The 26,062-nt window shown below is 34.3% G+C and overlaps 1 protein-coding gene across 1 annotated transcript in view; it reads right to left on the reverse strand.

Annotated features, from left to right (window-relative positions):
• Positions 1-18,939, reverse strand: part of LOC130456237 (PHD finger protein 6-like) — a 20,723-nt gene extending 1,784 nt beyond the window's left edge. Inside the window, exons 1-6 of the mRNA XM_056809919.1 lie at positions 18,572-18,939; positions 11,950-12,028; positions 10,258-10,401; positions 6,885-6,989; positions 4,820-4,953; positions 1,613-1,748 (exon numbers count right to left, since the gene is read on the reverse strand). Coding sequence (XP_056665897.1) covers positions 1,622-1,748; positions 4,820-4,953; positions 6,885-6,989; positions 10,258-10,401; positions 11,950-12,028; positions 18,572-18,681 — 699 coding nt within the window. The 5' untranslated portion in view covers positions 18,682-18,939 and the 3' untranslated portion in view covers positions 1,613-1,621. The remainder of the gene's footprint in view (positions 1-1,612; positions 1,749-4,819; positions 4,954-6,884; positions 6,990-10,257; positions 10,402-11,949; positions 12,029-18,571) is intronic.
• Between the last annotated feature and the right edge of the window lie 7,123 nt (positions 18,940-26,062).

The raw sequence follows: 26,062 nt of genomic DNA on the forward strand, positions 1-26,062 counted from the left end.
CACCATACTTCCTATATTGGCATTTAATGTTTTTATACTTACATTTAACTATCTAACTAGGTTATGTATATGAATATCCATATGCGTGTATCTACATGTAAATTCATAGATCCAGGTTAAGAATCTTCACTATAAAGCTTTGTCTTTCTCCACCACACCTCATGAAATGTTTCTACTAGTCTGCCTTCCTTCCTGGCTACAAGTCCCCTAAATATACAAACCAATTCCACAGTCCCTACAATGATGGAAAATGTTTTCTATATCCTCACTTGAAACTGAAAATGTATTTTTTCTTAGGAAAAAGCAAGGCTGTTATTGCACTGGTTTTTTATGGGAATCATTTTATTTTGTTTTTTAATAAAAAGCACTTTTTAAAAGAAGTAAAAATGCCAAAGATAATCAATCTGGAATCACAGTGTTGGAAGGGACATTTAACCCAAACAACACCTGAAAAAAAAGGATCTACTTAAAAATATCTCCAACATTTTTTATGTTAAAGAAATTTATTAACATAATCTAATAGAAAAATATCTAAATATTTTTGAATGAATGGTACCAATCTGTAGGTTAAATGATTTGCTTAAGGAGTGTTTGAGATTCAAAGCTCCGTACACTAATTAATTTCAAAGTTAGCACTTAAACCAGTGAGTGGAGCTGCTTCAACTTAGTTAAAAGACAAAACATGAAGTAAATACACATGAAAAATATTAAAATCGTCATAACAGTTAAGTAATGCCTCATGAGAAAAATTATTCTCACATGTTTACAGTATTTCATACATTTTGGGTCAAGATACTACAAAAAACTTCTATCTTCCCATTGTTCCATTTGTTACTTTAGCCACATCTTCCCAAAGTTCCCAAAGAGCAACAGGCCATGAAGACAGGAAACAAAGGGTTCAGCTTCAAATGTTGTAATTTTTTAGACTACTCTGCAATGAAAAAACTCTCTTCATTGAGTAGTAAATTAAAAAAACTATCATGAATCTCTTGCTCATATTCACCAAATAACTAAATTTTCAAATTTTGAAATGTTATTTACTCCAAAAGTATTTTTTCTCATGTTAATCTTTCACTAACTTTTTATAAATGTAAGAAAAGAGGTTTGTTTTGCTTTTTGTAGAATGATGATATGCCACTTCATAAAAGCTTAAAAATAGGAGCATTTCTGTCAGGAGAGGAAATGAGGAAAAAATAACCATACATGTTGAAATTTTTTACAACTTTCTAACTAGCTTTTCAGCCTATTCAAGTTGATAAGACAACCATGGTTAAGATGCATCTATATATTTACATTAACATGTATTTCCTTCAAATAGATGTACATATACCTACACACATACACATTATTAAATATTTTTAAAAGTAGTTATAAATTAGTTGTCTTTAACAAACTAATGGGGCAGTTACATACCTCAATGGGTTGAGAGGCAGGCCTAGACATGGGAGGTCCTGGGTTCAAATCTGACCTCAGACAAAACCCCCATTGCCTAGCCCTTACCAGTTGGAATAACAAAAGGTAAGGGTTTAAAAAAACACTGTAACAGATATTGAAAATAAAACAATAAAATAATCTAAACAAAATATCTTTGTAACGAGGGTGCCAGGATTACCTTCCATACTCAGTTTCCACTAAGTTGCTGTTGAGAAGGATCACAACAGTCAGTAAGTTCTTTTTGACTTCTGCTTTCTCGTTCTTCATCTTCTTCATCTCTCTCCTCATTGCCACTATGATTTTTACAATATAGTCTAAAATTATCAAAAGAAGCAAAGTTAAGGAGATGTCAATGAATACACAGTTCAGAAAATGAAACTGACTCCGGTAAATATGTTGTAAATATGTGTGTTTTGAAAATCTTATTTAGAAATTCAAAGTTTTTCAGGCTATCTCATTCCTTCAATAAATTATGTTGCAAGCTACTGTGAAAAGTATCAAAGAACAATGCAATAATTCATTTGAAGCTTTTTATTTAAAATTTTTAAATTTAATTTTAACTTCCATTAACACTCAAATGTATAATAAAACAAAATGGACCTGGAAAAATATTCCAAGTTCACATGAAATGTGCTTGTCCATAAACTTTCTAATGTTCCTTAATAATTAGAAGAAATGTATAACACCAGTTACTAAATGAGCTGAATAAGCGTAAAATAAATCCGTAATCTGACAGGCACATGACTTTATTTCAGATCTAATGAAAATGACTGCCTACGATTTAAGCAACTTAACCAACACTGATTTACAAATTGTGACCTTTAAGCCTTTAATAAGAGAGAACCAAAAAAATAAACACAAAAATATATTTTATTTATTCCAGTGCAGACTTTTGAAAGTCACTGTTAACTTCAACTGTCACAATAAACCAGAATGACTTAAATAAAAATATTAGATTTGCTGTCACTATTGGCTGTCACAAACTCTCTGTGTGCTATGAGGGATTTCCGTGGCAAAGATACTAGAGTAGTTGGCCATTTCTACTTCTCATTTGGGTTAGCTGGGTTGCATAGCAGATGGGTCAGATCTGTAGTCAGGAAGACTCCTTCTTCTGAGTTCAAGTCATGCACAGTACAGACACTTACTAGCTTGTGTGACCATGGACAAGTAACTTAACCTGTTTGTCTCAGTTTCCTCATTTATAAAATGAATTAGAGAAGGAAATAGCAAAGAAGTCCCATATCTCTCCAAAAAAACTCTAAATGGGGTCATGAAAATTGGACATAACGTGAAAGCAACTGCACAAACAACAAAATTATTATTGTACACAATGAAGATCAAGCAACACAGACTCCGAGGAGGAAGTCAGAACAAAAACAGAGTAACATCACAGAAACGTAAACAGCAGAGAATATGGAAATAAAGTGGTCAATAGTGTCAAAGATTACACAGAAGCCAAGAAGTAAGACTATTCTGGAGAGCAATTTCTGTTCAATGATGAGCCTTGAAGGCAGAATGGAGAGTTAAGATGAGAATGAGAGGAAAGGAAATACAGGCACCTATTGTAGTCAACCTCCTCAAGGAGTGTAGCTACAGAAGAGAACAGAGATATGTCAAAAGCTGTTCAAATCAAGTGAAAATATTTTTTTAAGACATGGGAAACATGAGAATGTTAAAAGACAATAGAAAAGTAAGCAATAAAACAAGAGACTTAATACTAAAAGAAAGAATGGTTGAGAAGGCAATGGAATTATTTGTAGGGAGTTTGCCTTGGAAAGAAGGACAATGGGCAGAAGGCTTATGAATTGTGTGACATGAGAAGAGGACAAAGAGAGCTGGGCAAATGGCTTCAGTTTTTTTGGTGAAATTCTCAGCTGAGATGCTGAAAGGATGAGAAGACACAGTAGTTTTGGAAAAGATGAAAAAGTCATAGTGTTAATAGGTGAAATAGTGAGTTAGCCAGGGAGGCATAAAAATATTACCTTAACACTAGTTTAGAAGGTGGGTTGGATCTAGTTAATAACATAGTTTTGTTTTCCTTCAGCTTCATTCAGCAGCATGTGAGTGGGAGAAAAGGCAGCAGATACATTGATTGCAGAGGTGATGATATTAGAGAGAAGTGAAGGACCAAGAAATTGAAGGTGATGATAAATAAAATACAAGGTTACAAGGCAGGAGAGTTGTAATAATAAATTGTGGTCTGATAAGGGAATTTCAGAATTTACAAAAAAAGGAAATTGGTACCTTTGCAGATAATCACAAGAATAAAAGTAATGGCCATCTTTCTGTTGAGGGTGTTTAGAGGAGTATTGCTAAAGTCCCAAAATATAAGCACAGGAGTTGAATTTAAGAAAAAGTTCATGATTTCATTAAAGAAGTGTGGTTACCTGGTAGTTAAAAGCCACCAGATTTTTGACCGGGCAATTAATATAGTCTGAAAGAACCTCAGAAGAGTGCTGGTGATAGCTACAGAGCTAAAATGTATTGAATTTAGGGCTAGAGTTATTTTAATTCCCCACCTCAAATGAAAGGGAATGAGGAGAAGAAAGTGGTTGATATTTGTATGGTTATGTGGGTTGGAGAAAGTTATGCTGAAAGAATAGTAGTGACTTTAATAGGAAGAAATGTCATTAGAAAGCTGTATTTGGGGAGAAAGATAGACAAATTCCATCTTGGGCAGGCTGAGTTTGATATATCTCCAAGAATTCCAGTTTGAAATGTTTAAAAGGCAACTGGTAATATAGAATGGAAATCCAGGAGATAGATAATGATACTGGATAGATACATCAGGGAGTCATTTGCAAAGAGATGACTAACAGAAGAACATCCAGGGATGAGATTTAGTGAACAATAGGAGAGGTAGCCCATGAAAGATGAAACCACAAAGGAGAGAGTTAGAAATAACACTGAATCAGATTGAAGAATGTGGAGAGAGCAATGTTGCAAAAACCCAAAAAGGAGAAAACAGCCAGGAAGAGAAGAGTGATCAACAAATGACAGACAAAGAAAATCTATGAGATTTTACTAATAAAAATTGGGAAGAGTCCTATCAGTTGAATGATGAAATCTAAAGTGAGCTCTCCAAGTCTGATTATGATGCCTCTGTGAGAAGAAAAAAAACATAACAATTGTAATGAAAACTATCAAATTCTCTCTCCTGACTCATTCCCAGAGAACTATTTAGCTAACGTGTATATGACTAGAATTTATTTCCAGACACAGTTACTGAAAAATTCTTCATTATGATGATTTTTTCCCTGCCAATAGAGTCATTCAATTTCTTTGAAAGATATATCTAGAAGGAACTCAAAATAAGTTCTCATACAGCTCAAAAAGACTTCTTTGATTAATTAGCATGTTTTTAAAGGATCATTTGGGTGCTTACTTGTAAATTCCTCGTGACATATTTTCAATGTATTTAGCTTGATCTTGTACACCACAGTGGTAATGATATGTTTTTACACAGGCTTTTATTTCACACCCAATAGTTGCACCAGGTTGGCTACAAAGGGTACACCTCTGTAACAAAGAAATATGCAAGAGTGTCCTTAGTAAGATTTAGGTTAAGTTCACATTTCCTGTGTGAATTAACTAAATTGGTCTTAATACAGACATCTAAAATAGAATAGCAGATTGTGATAATCATCTCTATCAAAACTATAACATGATTTGTTGGCCCTATTAATAATTATTAGACATTTACTGGAAATCATCCTAGATTATACTGATTAACTGGAAATCATCTTGGGGTATATTACTTTTGGCTTACATTTGAAAGCTGTTTTCCTGCCAAAGTCTAATACTCTAATATAAATAAGTTTAACAAAACCTAGTAAACTAAGAAATTTTGCCCAATAACAAAAGATGTTTTATGTCATGTGTACTCTTTTTTAACTATTTTAAAGTATAAATCCAATGCAGCTGAGGAAGTCTCCAGGTGTAATGACTTTTCGTGCCACTGGATCCAGGCTCCCAACGCCGAGAGAGTGGGACTCTCTCTGTGCACCGACTTTTCCACTTAAATCTCCTTCATGCACAGGTGTCTTTGTGCACAAAAACATACAAAGACAATCGTCATCCTCGCTTACCGAGAGACTACTACCAATACGCTTTTTTTTTTTTAACTAAAGCATTTCTAAGTTTAAGCCTTCAATAGCCTTTAAAAGTGACTATATGGATTATACAAAGAAATTTTTTATTAAAAAAGATGCCAGGCTCTCCAGTTCTGAGAGAAAAAGTTTAAAGTCTCCTTCTTGTTTGAAAATTACAGAGAATTATACATTCAAGTGCTTACACCCAAATAAAAAACAATTAATAATAGGCATTTCATAAGAAAAACTGATAAACTCTAATTCCTTTCATAATCTGGAGAGCTACTTTCTTTCTTTGACTACATAGCATAGTAAAATGTTTCTTATAAACTGCTTACTTCACAGTCTTATTCACAAAAATTATAAAATTGTTACTAGGAAGAATAGACATTTCTGACCTAAAAAAATGTACCCAGATTATATGATTATATTTATATAAGATAACCGTCATAAAAATAACATACATATGTATGTCGACATTAAGGAATCAGAGGATAACTGCTATTTGAGGAAAACACAATAAAAAGAAAAAATGTTTTAAGTTATGAACACATTATAAAAATATAAAGAAAAATAAATTTGAAATGAAATCATTAGTAGAAATGTCCATGCCCTTCTAAGCACCCCATAATATCTTAGAACTTATGATAATTTAGTTTTAAAAATAGAACACAATTTTTTACAATATGCTTTTATAATTTTTATGCATGCAAATTTTTAAAACTTTTAAAACAGAAACTATGAAAACGGGAAAACAGTTACTATGTTTTTCAGTACTCCAATAGCCACTTTTACTATAAAACACTTGTTCCATTTTTATTTTCCAATTTTCACTGAATCACTTTTAAAACAAAAAAGATAAAAGTAGCACAGTATTGATGAGTTGTTAGACCCCTACATAAAGGAATATATAGTACACTGAATAAGCCTGGGTGATGTGGGAATGAACCTAGGACAGCTTGCCCTGGGAATTCCAAGTTTGTTTATCATATCCCTGAAGACTCTAATGGCGATTATAACAGAAGAGACATCATCTTCAGATTGTGTTCATGTATCTTATGGATACTTTATGTAGTCTGCTGCCACATAAATATTACCCCTAACTGTGTGGATGGGTATGTTTGGGATACCAATTCAGTTTCCTATAAGTATCACCCTTTCCCTCAATAAAGTTGCCATTGATGTCACTGAATACTATCTGCATCAGTGGTCCTTTTGAATTAGCCGTCCTTCTTATGATCATCGCTGTCTCCTTATCCCAATGAGGACTTCACAGGACCTTCACAGGGTCTTCACAGGACCCTAGATACAAGCAGGGTGTTGCTAGCCAAGCCCCTGTTCTTATCGCAGTATACGTACCATCCTTTTTCCTCGCTTAATCTCTTGAAGCACAGTTTTGATATCAAAATCACCAAATTCAGCCCGTGACGTTGTTGTAAGTTGAACTGTACCTGAAGAAAATAACTACAAAAGAAATCCAAATGAATGAATTTGTTTTGGCTAGTGTGTCACAATAAAATTTTTTTCATTAACCTGTAATAAATGCCAGGGTTCTTGTGGTTCCTTCAAAATTAACTAACCTTAAAGAAGGTGAGGTATAATTTAACAATTTCACTTAAAATTCTAACTACCCTACTGTTCTTAATATTTAAAATAAGCTAAAAAAAGCAACTTTTCTTACATGATTTATACTAAAAGCACTGGGAGTTCTATGTGTTATATAATATCTCCTCTAAAGCACAGCTAATTTCAAGACCAGCCCATTATCTACTTTTACCACTATGGTGAAAGCGGTACTTATTGTGCTTTTTGCCTGTTTCTATAACCCCAACAATTAGCACAGGCACAAAGCCTGGCAAATGGTATTTACCTTACAAGAATATTCTAAGGATTAAATAAAGAATAAGTGCATGTAGAGTCTGTTGCAAATCTAAGAGTATCCAAGAGTAATGTAAAATCTTCAAGTTAATACACTGGACAAACTCCTGACAATATAAACATTTTTAAAATATACAGACAATGAAAGCATTTTAACAATTATCTTAAGTGTTCTCTTTCATGAATAAGTTGCCTTGGACTGGAGAAGATACAGAAAAAAATGGTTAATCAAGCCGGGTCACCTAAGATCATTGAGGAAAATCCCAAGCTCTATTTACTTCAACTGACCAAAACCAAAGGAGCAACATCTAAAAATTGGCAGATGTGACTGCTGAGCTGATACCACTGATACTTCCTGGACAGTGGAAGACAAGAAAGGAATCCACTTAGCCTTCCCAGCAATATGAGTCAAGAGAATTCCAAAGGCCTGAGTGCAAATCAAAAACATACTTTAAAATTTTTCTTCATTTTTCTTAGAGAAGAAAAAGGCTTATATTTTCTTTCACAACATGACTAATATGAAACCAATGTCTACAACTACAGATATGTAACATTCATCACACTGTTTACTTTCTCAATGAGGTGAAGGGAAGGAAGCAGGGGAAAGAACATGGAACTCAAAATTTTCAAAAAGAAATGCTAAAAATGGTTTTCATAATTAGAAAAATATATGTTTTCTTTAAAAAACAAAAAGCAAGGCACAGCTGAATGGCTCGGTGGATTGAGAGCCAGGCCCAGTAGAAGGAGGTTTCAAATCGTACACTTCAAAGCTGTGTTACCCTGTGCAGTTCAATTAACCTCTATCATCTAGCCCTTACCATTCTTCTGACTTAGAACCAGTATTGGTTCTAACACAGAAGGTAAGGGTTTTTTACATTTATTTATTAAGAAATGAATGAATGAATGAATGCAGAGGAAAAAAGAGATTGATCAAACCAAGAGCCTGGGAAGAAAGACATAAAAAGACAATTATCAGCTTGCAAAAAGAGAAAGAAATATTTAATGAAGAAAAATAATTCTAAAAGTTAGAATTGACCCAAAGAATATGAATGCTTACAGAAGTCATAAAGAAATAAGAAAACGAAACAAATGAAACAACAAAAATTCAAAAGCTGAAAAAATTGAGGAAATGTGAAATAGTTCAAAATCATCTCACCTGAAAAACAGGACAAGTGGAGATAATTTAAGAATTCTCAAACTTTCCAATATCTATGACAATATCTAGAAACAGATTCTAGAAACCATTTTTCAAGATCATACATCATTAAGGAAAACTGCCAGATATCTTAGAAACATTAAGCAAAGGAAAAACTGTCTTTACTGGTCTTGTCCTAAAAGAAAACTCAAATTTTAATTTCCAGGCATATGTAGCCAAAATCCAAAGCTTTAAGGCCACAGAAAAATAATATTGCCAATGACCCAAAGAATTCAGTTACCCATGAGGCACTGATTACACAAGGTTATCAGCTACTAGTTTAAACAAGTGGAAATTTGAGAACAGGGGGCAGCTGGGTAGCTCAGTGGATTGAGAGCCAGGCCTAGAGATGGGAGGTCCTAGGTTCAAATCTGGCCTCAGCCACTTCCTAGCCTTGTGACCCTGGGCAAGTCACTTGACCCCCATTGCCTAGCCCTGACCACTCTTCTGCCTTGGAGCCAATACACAGTATTGACTCCAAGATGGAAGGTGAGGGTTTAAAAAAAAAAAAAGAAAATTTGAGAACATATTTCAGAAGGCAAAGAATATATAGCCTAATACCCAAGAATAACATATCAAGCAAAACTGAATATAACCCTATTTTCTTATTGATGCATGACCCATCCAAAGAAAACCAATCAGTTTCTGAATTGATTTAAAGTATCCTAGAGAGTTAACTAAAACCTCACTGAAAGAATCATTTCAGCAAAGTTGTACAGTATGTTCACATATCACCAAAAAAATTATAGATAATGTAAAATTCTGAGTCTACATGCTAGATACTCTTGAAACTATATGGAACACAATTTTTAAAACACCAATAGTTTCTATATAGTTCTTACTGTGTACCAAGCCCTTTTCTGAGCACTTTGTAATTTTTATCTCACTTGACACAACAAACCTAGGAGATAGGTGTTACTATGAGGTAGCTAGATAGCTCAGAAGACAGAGTGCAAGACCTGTAGTCAGTAACATCTGTATTCAAATTTGACCTCAGATATGGAATTATGTCTTTGGGTTAGTTACTTAGCACTGTGCGCCTCAGTTTCAGTAGAATGAGCTAGAAAAGGAAATGGCAAACCACTTCAGTACATTTGCTAAGAAAACCCCAAATGGGGTTACAAAGAATCAGACATAACTAAATAATAACAAATGCTATTATCATTCACATTTTATGTAAGAAGAAACTGAGGCAAACAGGAATTAAGTGATTTGCCTAGGCTATCCACAGGGTTTGTATAGACAAATAAAAGGCAGATCCAAATTTGAGAAATACTATTTACTCATGGGAAGGCCAAACTCATGTAACAGACATGTCAGTGCAAATAGATAGCTTGGGGGGTAGAGACAGATCTGGGAGAGAAGAGAGGATTCAAAAATCTGGCCTGAAACACTTAATACCTGTATGACTTTATGCCTATTATCTAATAATAATATTATTATTATGCAAACCACTTTATGCCTATTATCTAGCCCAGTGACGGCAAACCTTTTAGGGATCCCATGTCCATGGCCTACTCCCCCAGTTCTCCCAGAGTTCCTGCAGTGCCCTGCTGCCTCCACTGAGGCTCCCATCTAGCTCCCAGCCAGGCTGGGGGGGAGGGGGGAGCTGCGTCCTTGTGGCCATGGGGACCCAGGCCCCTTCACAATCCCTCTTACCATGCATTTATAATGTGCTGCTGCCTTTTTAGCACTAAATATATGAAGCTTTCCCCTTGCTTCATTTTCTTCTTCACCCACATGACAGAATCCACATTTGGGTCTAGGGTCACTAGAATTACTTCTGTGGGGTGACCGATCTCTCTGGAAAAGAAAAAAGAGAAAGAGTAGAAAATTAATATATCTGTCCCATGTGAAAACATGGATTTATGTGGCTTTGAATTCTAAATAAATTGGGGGGACTGAGAGGGAAAAAGAGCTGAAATAAAAGAGCTGAAGAATGGAGAATAGCTAAATTATTCACAATTGTTCATCATATGGTATTACTATTACTCTGTACAATGTTCTCCTGGTTCTACTTATTTCACTTTGCTTCAGTTTGTTTAAGTCTTTCTAGATTTTTCTGAGTTCATCCACCTTGTCATTTCTTATAGCACAAGAGTATTCTAATACAATCATATTATATACTTTTCTCAGCCCTTCCCCTGATTCATGGGTATCCCCTCAATAACTAATTCTTTGCTCTTATAAACACAAGGTTACTAGAATCTTTTATAACTCTTTGTTCTGTTTATTGTTCAGCTCATCTACCATTCTATTTCTTAGCCAGGGCTAGATAGTTTCAATAATTAATTACTGCTTTATAATGGAGTTCAAAATTTCTTTGATATTCTTGACTTTTTCTCTCTTCCCTTTATTTCTTTTTAATTAATTTCTTTGATATCCTTTTCTCCATGATACTTTCCACAATCCCTCCAGCCAGAAATGGACCTTTCTTTTGATTTTTATTCTTTTGTGTTTCCTACTCTGTTATTTCAAAGCTTGTAGTAAACCTCTTAGTATGAAAACCTCTTTGTGTAGCATTTAAACGTCACCAATTTTTTGTAGATCACTTTACTTCATGAAGTCCACATTTCTGGCCTCTAATAGCTGTTGATTGTTCTTTGTATTTTATATCCTCCTTCCCTTTTTTAAAAACTCTTAAAGGGCCAAGCAATTGGGGCCACATTTAAACCCAGGTCCTCTGTCTGCAGGCCTGGCACTCCGTCCAATAAATTCCCTACCTTCCCCTGATCTCATTGTATAAATAATCCTCCAAGCTTGCCTTGACCTTTCCTCTCTTCATTTTCCTTATCCTATTCTCCCTTATGTACATTTAGTAACCCCTATAGTAAAGAATTGACTAGTAGCTATCTATCAATTACATAATACTAGAATTTTGTGTGTGCATTATATCCTCACTGGTTGGCTATGAACTCTGAGAGAAGAAGATTATCTTGGTATCTCTACCAGTATCTATCACATTATGTTTTGGAAATGAGGAGGTAAGGAGGAATGAAGTAAGAGTCAGAGAGAGACACAAGCAGGGAGAAAGGGAAGAATGGTAGTACAGAGAGTGGATGAAGAGCACAGACAACAGAAGGAGGCAGAAGCAGGAAGGAAGGGAGGGGAGAAAAGGATCCATAGATGCATATAAACCTCTAAGGTAAACTATGTTACAGCTTGAACTTGGAATAATGTAAATGATTGTAAAACTCATTGGTTTCAAAAGATTACTTCTATAACCAAAATATTCTTTTGTATTTGGCAAGATCACTGTTGACATGCCTAATTATACTAAGCCAAAGATTGCCTTGAAAACTTAGTAAGACACATTGAAGTCATAAAATCAGTTTTAAGCACTATTCTTACCAAACTGCGACGGTTCATAACTGTTGTGCTATTTCTTCGAGTTTGAATAATGTCATCTTGAAACACTTGTGAATTATCACTGAAAAAAAAGATAAAACTGATTTCTAGAAACAATTTCAAAAACCATTTTCGTCAATACATAGCTCATAGCATAGTCTGAGTTAAACAAGAAAAGTTAAACCCTAGCTATTTCCAGTTTTCCCATCCTATCTGCATAATACTGTTCTTGCATGCATCAGCATTTCAGGGTAATTCTACTTATCAAAAGAGAGTATTCAAAAATACTAAGTGCGAATTTCCATCCCAAAATATAGGATTTTCACTAAAACAACCATCTGTCAAGAAGAATTACAGAGCCTGGCTTGTTTATTTATTACTTAGTAGAACTACTTTTGACAAGGCTCTGCTAATTAATTAATTTAATAATGGTCTTTAGGAATTTAGGAATCGCTTTTATTTCAAAAGAACAGTTCTGAAATATATGTCATCATATCAAAAGCAAATTAAGAATAAAGGAATAATAAAGTGGAGGAATTCCACGGAGACTGGAACGACCTCCAGGAAGCGATGCAGAGCGAGAGGAGCAGAGCCAGGAGGACATTGTACACAGAGATAAACACCCTGTGGTATAATCGAACGTAATGGACTTCTCCATTAGTGGCAATGCAGTGATCCTGAACAATCTGCAGGGATCTAAAAAAATACTACCCACAAGCAGAGAACAAATTGAGGGAGTAAAAATACCGATGAAAAGCAACTCCTTGACTACATGGGTGGAGGGGACATGACTGAGGAGAGACTCTAAATGAACATCCTAATGCAAATACCAACAGCATGGAAATGGGTTTGAATCCAGGACACGTTATCCAGTGGAATCTTGCGTCAGCTATGGGAGGGGGGAAGGAATAGAAAATTATCTTTGTTTCCAATGAATAATGTGTGAAAATGACCAAAAAGAATAAAGGAGAAGCAGGGGAGACGAAAGAAAGAGAAAGTAAGAAACAAAAGAAAGGCAGGAGGCAAAAAAAAAGCAGGGAGGAAGAAGGTAAGGAAAAAGGAAGAGACCACTTGTTGGAGGGCCTTCCAGAAAACAGGTTGACTAATGTGCTGTTTGTAGAGATGTCCACATCTATATTTAGATTTCCATAATTACAAAGAAAACTTTTACATAACAGATATTTATCATTTTATGTTCTACCATCTTTTTTCTGTTAAATTCTGCATATAGAAATTAAGTTCAAAGTAGAAAATTGGAAAAATGGAAAATATCAGAAGAATAAATTGAAATTCCAATCTTGTAGTCATCTTACTTGTTTTCTTTTACTCTGTGTTTTGAGCTATGAAATTACCTTTCAAATGCTCTCTATTTTCATCAGCCTATTTCATGGGTGTATCTGCAAGGGATTTCAAAATGTATAGAGAGTAACCACAGAATAATTAAGCTGTCAAATCTACGGAAAAGGGAAGAATTCAGAACCAAACAAGAAATGGGAGTAAAATGGATAATATAAAATGAAAAGGCTTTTGTACAAACAAAACTTAATGTAACCAAGATGAGAAGGAAAGTAGAAAGCTGTCTGATAGATGTCTTATTTTCCATAGAACCAAGTTAAATTCATTCATTTTAATATATGTTTATATTTTTATTTATATTATTTATATTATATATATTTATATTATATTTATTTATATTAAATAATATATATTTAATATATTTAATAATTATCTTCCCTCTTAGAATCAGTACTGTGTATTGGTAGAGGAGTGGTAAGGGCTAGGTGATTTGCCCAGGGTCACACAGCTAAGAAGCGTCTGAGGCCAGATTTGAACCTAGGATCTTTTTGTTGTCTTTAGACCTGGCTCTTAATCCACTGAGCCACCTGGTTTGCCCCTTAAGTTAAATTTATAAAAAAAAGATATTTTTCTGTTTTGATAAATGGTCAAAGGATACAAACAGAAGTTTTCAAATGAAAAATCAAAGTCATCTCTTGATTAGAGAAATGAAAACTAAAACAACTCTGAGGTACTACCTCACACCTATCAAATTAGCCAAAATGACAGAAAAGGAAAATTATAAATGTTAAGAGGTGATGTGGGACAATTAGGACACTTAATACACTGTTAGTGCAGTGGCAATCTGATCCAACTGTTCTGGTAAACAACACAAAATTATACCCCAAAGTCTTTAGAAGTATGCATACTCTTTGATCCTGCAATATCATTAGTAACCTCTTTGGACCTTTTGGGGCCCTCACCTCCACCCGTGTCCTATGCCCAGGCATGAAGCTCCCACCTGCTATCCTGAGCTTCTCCACTGTCCCTGTGCCCTGGTCCAGTTTGAGAGCATGGAGGCTGCTGGCCAGGCCTTCACTACCTTACAGGAAGACCCTAAGGGCTTTTGAGTGGTGAGGCTGGCCAAGAAAGGCCATGACCAGAATGAGCCTGGAGTGGAGTGGGGCAGCATTTCCATAACCCCTGTGCCAGCTTGCACCCAAAACATTGTTTTCTCCTAACCAGTTGGGTACCTTGCCCACTGTGACGCTCTCCTAGTCCTGGGGAACCAATCCTGTTCCTCCACTGCCCAGGCTTGGCGCGAGGCGCCTACGTCGTGGCTCTGATGGCACAAGAGGTTTTCACCACTAGAATAGATAGATCTGTACCTCAAAGAGATAAAAAAAATGGAGAAAGGATCTGTTTGCACTGCAACTCTTTTTGTGGTTAGCAAGAATTGGAAATTGAGGGTTTGTCCAGTATGTAATTGGGACGGAAGACTATTGTGCTATAAGAAATTACAAGCAAGAGAATTCCAGAAAAATCTGGAAAGGCTTGCTACATGAACTGATACAAAGGAAAGTGAGCAGAACCAGAACACTGTACACAGTGGGAGCAATAATTTTTGATGAACTACTATAAATGACCTAGTTATTTTTTAGTAATGAATAAGGGAGTTCAGAGTGGGAAGAAAGAAGATGGAAGTCAACATTTTTTAAACTGTTAAAAAATTATATTTACGTGTGATTAGGGAGAAGTAAAAAAGTCTTAAAAACATAACTAGAAAGGTAACTCAAGGGAAGGCATGGATCAACATCTCTGAAATCTGTTTTCTTTCCAAGGGAGACTATAAACCCTTCCTTGAAGCAAACAGTTCTCTTCTGCTGTAGAGGTCCTAGGAGTACCTTTATCTCCATCTTCAAAAGCTACCAGTTTCCTTGAATTCCTATTCCTTAAAGAAAGATGACAGCCTAAGCTTATAGTCACTAAGTTGACCTCTTTTTACCAAAAGCTGGTGAGATAAAAAGACCAATGAATAGTGAATAGTATGTATGTATGTAAATGTATGTATTCAAGCAAACAACAAATAGAAGAGTTCCAGGGAAATATACACATGAAGAATTTCTTTAAACTGGACCCCAAATTAGACCTTCCCTATCTCACTCAATGGCAAATTCCCCAAAAGCTTTTAAGGGAACAAGCTGATATCAGTAATATATTGACAAGCCCACTTGCCTTTCAAAGCTGATCTCCAAAGTCCATCTGTCTGCTGGTCAGTCTTTGAATTCTGTCTCAAGTTCATTCCAAAGGTCTAGAACAATCTGTCCTTGCCAAACATTTTTGTGTGGCCACATCCATGTTGCTTTTTTTACCAATTCAGAATCACACTCTGCAGGTAGTAAGCAAGGCAGGACTGCACCATATGCCCCACCAGGTTTAATGGAGAGCTAGATCACACCTTTTATGTACCTAGTTATTTATATGCTATCTTTCTCATTAAAATGTTAGCTTCCTGACTGCAAGGCCGGTTTTTGTCTTCCTTTATATCCCTTCCCTGAGTACATAATAAAAACTTAATAAATATCTACTGACTAACTATTTTAGCCAGTGGCTTTACCAACTTGCCATCCTCTGTTGACATTATATACTACTGTAAATATACTGTCCTTATTAGCCACTGTGACGGAAAAGGAAAAATAATATATGCAAAAAGACTAGCATAATGTAAACAGAACAATTTCCGCAAAATAAAAAAGACATTATATAACCTGAATTTGTAGTGGGTCCTAATTTGATTTCCTTCAGCTCTATTTAGCCACAAACAGAAAAGAAAACAACCACGCTTAAATTCTGGCAAGATGTATTAGTAATAGGGCAAAAAGGAAATGAATATAAGTAAAGGGCAATGAAAAATGATTTCTGCCTTCAGCTCAAATCCTACCTTGTGTAGAAGGCTTTCCCTAGCTGCTAATGTTTTCCATTCATAGCCTATATATCCTGAATCTACATGTTTACTTACATAATAAAATATCAATTTCTTCAGAGTAACCTATATTTTTGCCTTTCTTTTTATTCCTAATGCTTCTTTACAGCTTCTTTAAAGCACATAATGCTTTATATCATTTTGATTAATTGTAAAGAAAGGCAACTAGGTGGCAAAGAGTGGGGCCTGAGTCTCAAAACCAGTTTCAGACGCTTTATTTACTAAGCTGTCAATTCACTTCACCCTCTTTGCTCATCTTTAAAATGAGCTGTAGAAGGAAATGGTCGAGACTAAAATGACTCAACAACACAAAAGGGAGAAAGATGGACATAAGATAGAAAGGAGAAAAAATTAATTTATAGTTCTAATTCTGGTTGTTGTTGAATGATTTCATTTGTATCCAACTTTTGTTGACTCCCTTTGGGTTTTCTAGGTAAAGTTACTGAAGTTTCTTTCTCAAGCTCATTTTATAGATGAGCAACTGAGGCAAAGGCTTGCCCAGGTCACACAACTAGTGTCTGAAGTTGGATTTGAACTCAACTCTGGCCTCCTCTACTCCTAGGCCGCACCCACATATTACTATTATTATTATCCAAAAGTATACACATGTGCATATTGATTTACAGTTGGTACCTTTTTGATTCCAAAATGACCTTTTTTTTGTTCCTCACCTATCCTACATGTCTTTCTTGATAATTCTAATATTTAACTCTGAAATAACTGAACTCCTTTTTTCATTACGTCTATAGCATTGCCTCCAACTTGAATATCTTCCTCATCTCTGAAATACTGGCATCCCAAATGGTTATACTTAACTATTTTGTATTTAGTTACATTATCTTCCCTATGAGATTATAAATTTCTTGGACATCAGGATTGTCTCTGGTAATGATAACTGGTACAAATTAATCCAGAAATTTACAAGTATGTCTAAATACTTATCCAATTACTGAAAAGAGTGGCTATTCAATTCTGATTAATCTGCAATTTGTGTCCAGAGCTACTGCTTCTTAAGTACTTCTGTTCCTTCAAGCTTTTTCTATGAATTAATTGATTGACTAAATGGTCAATAACTTTTGGCGCCAATTTTTTACAGTTGTGGTTGTGTTTATGGTGGTATTTTGTGTGTGTGAGTGTTGCTGTTATTTTTTTTGGCATTTTAAACTTTTATTACTACTTCATCAGTAACGGGTTTTTCTTTGTTTTGCTTTCCACGATTTCCATGTTTCAAATTTATTTCTGACCTTGCTGTTTCTTTGAAAACACTGTTTCTTGTTTTTTGTAATTTGCTACGGGCAATTCTTTTTGACTAAAATATCATCTCTTAGTCCTAGCCTCTTCATAAAATTTTTTAAGGTTGAAATTATGTTTTTTAGGACTTTGGGGGGAAGTTTTCATAAATGTACATTATTTTCTTTTAAGGTTACCTTTTGGGTACTACTTTTGTTTTGATCTATTCAATTTATAATTTTTAGAAGGAAAGAAAATTTTCTCTTTTGTGCTACTAGTTCTAACTTAAGTGATTATCAAGTATTTTAGCAATTTACTGATATGTATTTATCCATATTTAATGGGTTAAAGGTGTTTGTACATTCAGGTGTATATATAGTAATTTTTGTATAGCGGTGTAACCTATTTGTGTAAGTTTTTTGTTTTATATACTGGATTAGAAAATATGTTTACAATGAATAATGCTGTTAGATTCATTAAATGCAAAGTTTATGTATACAAATATTTATGAAGCTAATGTTGATTTAAATTTCACTTTTAGCATATACTTAGACTAATGTTTTGGGATTATAAGTGTATTTTTAAGGGCGTTTGGGATTACTTTATTATGAAAAAATCATAAATAAGTCATCTTAATATAGTTTATGTGGCAAAGGATGCAAATACGTTATTTTACGAGATTTTAAACTTATATGGCTGTAAATTTTAAAAATCGTATTTCATTAAAAATTATGTTATTAAAATCACCGTTTATGTTAATTTAAAAACAACAAAATAAAGCTATTGATATTATTTAAAAAAATTAAACGTTTACCAAGTGAGCCTAAATGATCTATTATTTATTTGATGCTATTGTTTTCTGAGATTTTTTCATTTTAAAAATTATGATCACGTCTTCTTTGTCCACATTTTTGGTTAAAATAAGAAGACGAGAATACGAGGTTAAGTATTTTTACTGGTCGGTTTTTTTAAAGAGTTAAATGATTTTGGTTTTAAGGTTTTGTTTTTTTAAACTGGTGGAAATTGTTTTACTTAGCTACGAAAAGGGTTAATGAAAGTTGTTTTCCTCAGTAAACGGTCAAATATTCAACAGAAAAACACAAGTCATATCCGTCCCACCAAAATTTTTTCACCAACCTTAATCCTTGAATCAGAGGAGCGCTGTTCGATCTCCGTAGGTTTCCTCCTTCCATGGAGGGAGCAGAGGTGTTTGCCTCAAGGTCTAGTTCCATTTTTTCCTGAGCCATGTCGGAGAGAGGCAAGAAATCTTCCTGACTATCCCAGGACCTCCGAATTCAGCGCAAAAGAAAATCTGGTCCACGGACCACAGCGGTCCATGCTCTGGTTTATAATGTTCTTTACTCTATGTACTTTCAAAGTGAGTCCGAATTGTTCTAGTCACAAAATTTATTAAGCAAATCTCCTCCTATTAAGCTCACCCCAGAAGACGGAACCCTCCTCAAAAGACTGTAGGCATGTACTTCCGGGTTGTAGTGCGTGCGTGAGTGTGTGTGTGTGTGTTTTAAACTTGATGACGGTTAAGCTGGATGACTTCGTAGAAATCTCTTGAAATGCACACACATAAAGTATGACGCATCCCAGATAACTTTGTCACGATAAAAAATTAAAAATTTGTGGGGCTTCCCACATTTTAAAGAAACCAATGCCTCCTTGATTACCTAACATGTTTTTAGGGCTTTAAAATCTGAAAATGGAATTGGAAATAAAATACAATATATACAATATAAAAATTGAATTGGAAAATAAAAAAAATTAATTATATTACCTTGAGTACAACACAACAAAATATAAGAAATACAACAGTAAAGACAAATATTAAATTTCTTTTTCATTGCATAGTCTTAAATGCCAAATCATCATGGCCTAAAATTTTTTTGAATAAAACCAACTAATTTTTATAATTCCATTTAATATACCCAACTCTATTATAACTAACTTACTTTATGCAACAACAGAATTCTCTATCATTCACCTAAAATATTGAAATCTTACTTTTTCACGACTAAACTTTCTTTATACATATATATTTGCTACACAAATATCCCTGGACATCCAATTTCCAATTCTTTGTCACTACAAAAACAGCTGCTAGAAATATTTTTGTGCAAGGAGATCCTTTCCCCCTTTTTATTGTCTCTTTGAGATACAGATCCAGTAGTGGCATTACAGGATCAAAGGGTGTGCAATGTTTTATAATTCCTACACACTAGCATTTCTTTTTTTTTCTTTTTTTTTAAACCCTTACCTTCTGTCTTGGAGTCAATAGTGTGTATTGGCTCCAAGGCAGAAGAGTGGCAAGGGCTAGGCAATGGGGGTCAAGTGACTTGCCCAGGGTCACACAGCTAGGAAGTGTTTGAGGTCAGATTTGTACCCAAGACCTCCTGTCTCTAGGCCTGGCTCTCAATCCACTGGGCTACTCAGCTGCCCCCTACACTAGCATTTCTAACACAATATTAAATAATAGGCAATGTGTCTGAGGCCAGATTTGAACATAGGACCTTTAGAGTCTAGACCTGGCTCTCAATCCATTGAACCATTCAGTTACCCCCAATAAATATATTTTTAAAAATAACCAGCCCTTTATTCCTGGTATATAAATCCCACCTGCTCATAGCAAATGATCTTGTGATATATTTCCAGACTCTCCTTGATAGTATCTTATTTAAGATTTTTGCAATTATATATGATTAATTAAATTGACATATAACTTTCTCAGTTTTTGCTCTTCTTAGATAGCAGTACCATCCTTATGTCGTGGTAGGATTCCTTCTCTGTCAATTTTCTTAAATAATTTACATAGTATTGGGATTAAAAATTTGATATGGTTTGAATCCATCTGGGAATTCCATAGGGAGTTTTTTGATGGGTTGTTCAATTTCTTTTTCTGAGAGGGTTTTGATTATTCTATTTCTTCTTTTTTCTCAATCTAGACAATTTGTATTCTTGTTAATACTCAATCATTTAACTTATACTGTCAGATTTATTGGCATATAATTAGGCAAGTATAGCTGAAAAAAACTGCTTTAATTTCCTCTTCATTGGTATTGAGTTCACCCTTTTCATTTTTGATACTGATTATTTGATTTTTTCTTTCCTTTATAAATCAAATTAACCAATTCTAGTCTATTTTATGTTTTACATAAAAACAACGTCTAGACCTCTGAATATTACTGTTCCTCAGACTAAAACTGCCCCCGTTCTGGCCACCCCACCCACTAGATAAAACTTCTAGTTTTCCTGACCTATTTTCAAAAACCTTAAGAAAAATTTATCTGTAGCCTGGGAAGAAAGCCAACTATAAGATAAGAAACAATTTACTTTCAAAAGTTACTTTTTTGTCCCTAACTGAAAATCCCATGATAGTCACGGGTTTTTCTTGATCATGGGGGTTTTTACAGGTATATAATGTTGACAATCATGTGTTTAAGATTGTAAACATCACAGCTTCCCCCACCCCCTTCTATGAGACTGGATAAAGGGGAGGAGGAGAATCTTGTGTCAGGATTATTATAAAAGTCTGTGATGGTACCCAGAAGAGAGGACATTCTTGCCCCAAGCAAGTCACTTGTGTGGGCAGAATCCCTTTTCCTTACCTTCTCCTCCCTATTCCCCTCCCTCACCCTCTTCCTACTGTCCACTATTTTCTCTCAATAAAGCCACTTTTCTCTGCCAACATCTTATCAATCTTCCTTTCTGCTCATTAGAGTGATTTCTGAGGTATGAATCTCTCCAGAATTTTACTCCACACAGTTACTTTCTAATCAATCCTGTTAAAAATCTTTTCAACCAAATATGTTTCCAAACCCATATTTCTCCTACTGAAAATCACCCATGCTAATCTCAACATAATAAAAACAACTTAAAAGTATATTAACACATAATATAATTTAAAATTTTATTAGCAAAATAAAAATTAATTATTATATAAACTTGATATTATATACAAATAAACAATATTGATCTACAAAATATAAGAAATACAACACATAATACAAATATCAAATTTACTTATTCATTGGATAGTCTTTAAAAATAATAAATAATTAAGTCACCATATATGGCCTAAACAATTAAAAAAAAACCTAATTTTTAAAATTCCATTTAATATACCCATTTCTATTATAACTTAGCTAACTTTACTCAACAACACAATTCACCTAAAATATTATAAATATTATTTCATTGTCACAACTAAACTTTCTAAATACATATCTAATACACAAATATTATCTCATAACAGTTTTACAATACATTGACCATTTAAAATTAAACCTTTAACAAACAAACCAACAAAAAACACATGATTATCTAAATAGATGCAGAAAAAAACTTTGACAAAATACAACACTCATTCCTACTAAAAACACTAGAAAGTATGGGAATAGAAGGGCCTTTCCTAAAAATAATAAACAGTATATATCTAAAATCATCAGCCAACATCATCTGCAATGGGGACAAACTAGATGCATTCCCAATAAGATCAGGAGTAAAACAAGGATGCTCATTATCAGCTCTATTATTTAACATTGTACTAGAAACACTAGCAGTAGCAATTAGAGAAGATAAAGGAATTGAAGGTATTAAAATAGGCAATGAGGAGACCAAGCTATCACTCTTTGTGGATGATATGATTTGTCTACATAAGAATCCTAGAGTATCAACCAAAAAGCTAGTCTAAATTGCCAACAACTTTAGCAAAGTTGCACAAAGTAAACCTACTTAGTCATCAGCATTTCTATATATCTCCAGCAGCAAGAGTTAAAAAGAGAAATTCCATTTAAAATCACCCTAGGCAATATCTGCAGAGACAAACACAGGAACTATATGAACACAACTACAAAACACTCTCCACACAATTAAATCTAAACAATTGGAAAAAACATTAACTGCTTATGGGTAGGATGAGCTAACATAAAACACACACACACACACAAATCCTACCCAAACTTATTTACTTATTTAGTACCATATCCATTGAACTACCAAAATACTTTTTTACTGAATTTGAAAAAAAAAGACAAAGTTAATTTGGAAGTACAAAAGATCAAGGATATCCAGGAAAATCATGAAAAAAATGCAAAGGAAGGAGGACTTGCAGTCCCAGATCTCAAACTATACTATAATATATATAGTGGTCATCAAAACAATTTGGTACTGGCTAAGAGACAAAGAGGAGGATCAGTGGGAGACTTGGAGTAACTGACCTCAGCAAGACAGTCTAGGATAAGTCCAAAGATCCCAGTTTGGGGGACCAAAATCCACTATTTGATAACTGGTGGGAAAATTGGAAGACAGTGTGGGAGAGATTAGTTTTGGATCAACATCTCACACCCTACACCAAGATAAACTCAGAATGGGTGAATGACTTGAATATAAGAAGGAAACTATAAGCAAATTAGATGAACACAGAATGGTATACACGTCAGATCTTTGGGAAAGAAAAGACTTGAAGGTCAACCAAGAGTTAGAAAAAAATCACAAATGTAAAATCAGTCATTTTGATTACATCAAATTAAAATGGTTTTGTAGAAACAAAACCAATGTAAACAAAATTAGAAGGGAAGCAACAAATTGGGAAGCAGTCTTCATAACAAAAACCTATGGCAGCAGCCTAATTACTCAAATGTATAAAGAGCTAAATCAATTGTACAAAAAAATCAAGCCATTCTCCAATTGCTAAAAGGGCATGAAAAGGCAATTTTCAGTTAAAGAAATCAAAACTATTAATGAGCACATGAAAGTGTTCTAAATCTCTTATAATCAGAGAAATGGAAATAAAAACAACTCTGAAGTATCACCTCACACTTATTGATTAACATGACAGCAAAGGAAAGTAATGAATGCTGGAAGGGATGTGGCAAAGTCAGGACATTAATGCCTTGCTGGTGGAGTTGTGAATTGATCCAACCATTCTGGAGGGCAATTTGGAACTATTCCCAAAGGGCGATAAAAGACTGCTTACCCTTTGACCCAGCCATAGCACTTCTGGGTTTGTAACCCAAAGAGATAATAAGGAAAAACACTTGTAGAAGAACATTCATAGCCAGGTACTCTGTGGTGGCCAAAAATTGGATAATGAGGGAATGCCCTTCAATTGGGGAATGAACAAATTGTGGTATATGTTGGTGATGGAATACTACTGTGCTAAAAGGAATAAATAAAGTGGAGGGATTCCATGTGAACTGGAACAACCTCCAGGAAGTGATGCAGAGCAAAAGGAGCAGAACCAGGAAAACATTGTAAACAGAGACTGATACACTGTGGTACAATCAAATGTAATAAACTTCTCCATTAGTGACAGTGCAGTGACCCTGAACAAACTGGAGGAATCTATGAGAAAAAAACAAAATACACATGCAGAGGAAACACTGTGGGAGTAGAAACACAGAAGAAAAAACAACTGCTTGAATACATGGGTCAATGGGGATATGGTTGGGGATGTAGACTCTAAATGAACATCCTAATGAAAACACCAACAACATGGAAATAGGTTCTGATCAAGAACATATGTAAAACCCAGTGAAATTGTGTGTCAGCTATGGAGGGTAGACAGGGAAAGAATATGATTCTTGTAATCAAGGAATAATGTTCTAAATTGATTAAATAAAAAATTAAATAAAATGAAACCTTTGCTGTCTCAACCTCTCATTAGATTATCCTTAATATACCAAATTAATTTTCCTATAACAGGAGCAGAATTATACCATTATCCTACTCAAAAAAATCTGTAATGACTCAAATTTGTCTAAAATCTATCTAATATAAAAGTCTGTCATAAAATAAATTTCTATTTATCTTTTAAAATGATATTTGTATGAGTGGCCAGGTAGTTCAATGGATTGAGAGCCTAGTGACAGAAGACCCTGGGTTCAAATGTGACCTCAGATACTTCCTTGCTGTATGACCCTGGGAAAGTCACAGCATAAAATAAGTATTAAAAAAAAAAAAAGAACTATTATGGGATGGGGGGATTAGAGGAGGGGTGTAGCGTAGCTAGATGGCTGAGTGTATTAAGAGCCACGCCTAGAGACGGGAAGTCCTCAGATCTGATCTCAGGTGCTTTCTTAACTTTGTGATCTTAGACAAGTGATCTAACTCTTCTTGCCTAACCCTTACTATTCTGCCAAAACACAGTACTGATTTTTAAAATATTTTTTGTTATTTCCATATTGGTCACTGTTGTACAAACCAAGCTAAAGCTCCAAATGAAAACCATAACTACATTAATATTAAAGATAATATGATTTGATCCACATTCATTTGACTCCAATACTTCTTTCTTTGGAGGTGGATATATCTCCATCATAAATCTTTCAGAATGGTCCCAGATCATTGCATTATTGAGTGTAGTCATGTTTTCACAGTTGATGATAAAACAATATTGCTGTTATTACATACAATGTTCCCCTGGTTCTCTTTATTTTGCTCAATAGCACTTCCTGTTGATTGATCTTTCTGGCTTTTCCTGAAATCATCTTGATTATCATTTCTCATATTCTTACCAGCATATAGCATAATTTCTTTATCCATTCCACAACTAATGTGCAAATACTCAATTTCCAATTCTTTGACACTACAAAAACAATTGCTATATATATTTTTGTACAAGTAGGTTCTTTCCTTGATTTTATTGTCTCTTTGAGATATATAGATCCAGTAGTGGTATTTCAGAATCAAAGGTGCACTATTTTATTTCTCCTTTGGGCAGAGTTCCAAGTTGTTTTCCAGAATGGTTTAACCAATTCACAACTCCACCAACAATACATTACTATCTCAATTTTGTCACATCCCTTCTAAAATTTATTACTTCCTTTTACTGCCAATATTGGCCAGTCTGCTAGGTGTAAGGTTAGGGTTGAGATTCATCAGTGTGACTTATTTGTTTCATTATAATCAAGAGGACTTTAGAATATTTTTTCATATGATTATTAATTGTGTACTTCTCCATATCCTTTGGCCATTTGTCAAGTGGGAATGGTCAGTATTTTTCTAAATTTGACTTTGTTCTCTATAAATTAGAGAAATTAGACTTTATCAGAGAAATTTCTTAAAAATGTTATGTCCATTTTGCTGTTTTGCTTCTAATCTTGATTATTAGTTTTGTTTGTATAAATGTTTTTCATTTATTATGGTAAAAATTATTCAGTTAAGTCTTATAATGCTTTCTATCTCTTTTTACCCATAAATTCTTCCTTTCCCCAAATATTAGCCAGGTAAACTACTGAGTTCCTGCTGTGTATCACTCATTATAAATAAATCATATTATAATTTCACACTTATCCTGGAATAGAGAAAGATATTGGCCTATACCTCATTTCTACCATACTATTTTCCAATTTTCTTAGTACTTTTGTGTTGTCAAATGAGAACTTAAGGAGCTTTGCAGCAACTGCAGAGGACATGAGGCAGCCAATAGACATCACACAAAAAGTTTAGAAACTCAGAAATGCATAAAATATGTATATCGTGTTATGTGCTATCAACATATTTTCTCTTTTAACACCATAATATACACAATTTAAAAAAAAAGCTAAAATAAGTACAAATTTAAAGTTAGCAAAAAGGACACTAAAACAAAAAATTTTGATGTGGATTTTCCAGCTCACA

Source organism: Monodelphis domestica (assembly GCF_027887165.1).
Source record: "Monodelphis domestica isolate mMonDom1 chromosome Y unlocalized genomic scaffold, mMonDom1.pri SUPER_Y_unloc_1, whole genome shotgun sequence".
Classification (NCBI taxonomy): domain Eukaryota; kingdom Metazoa; phylum Chordata; class Mammalia; order Didelphimorphia; family Didelphidae; genus Monodelphis; species Monodelphis domestica.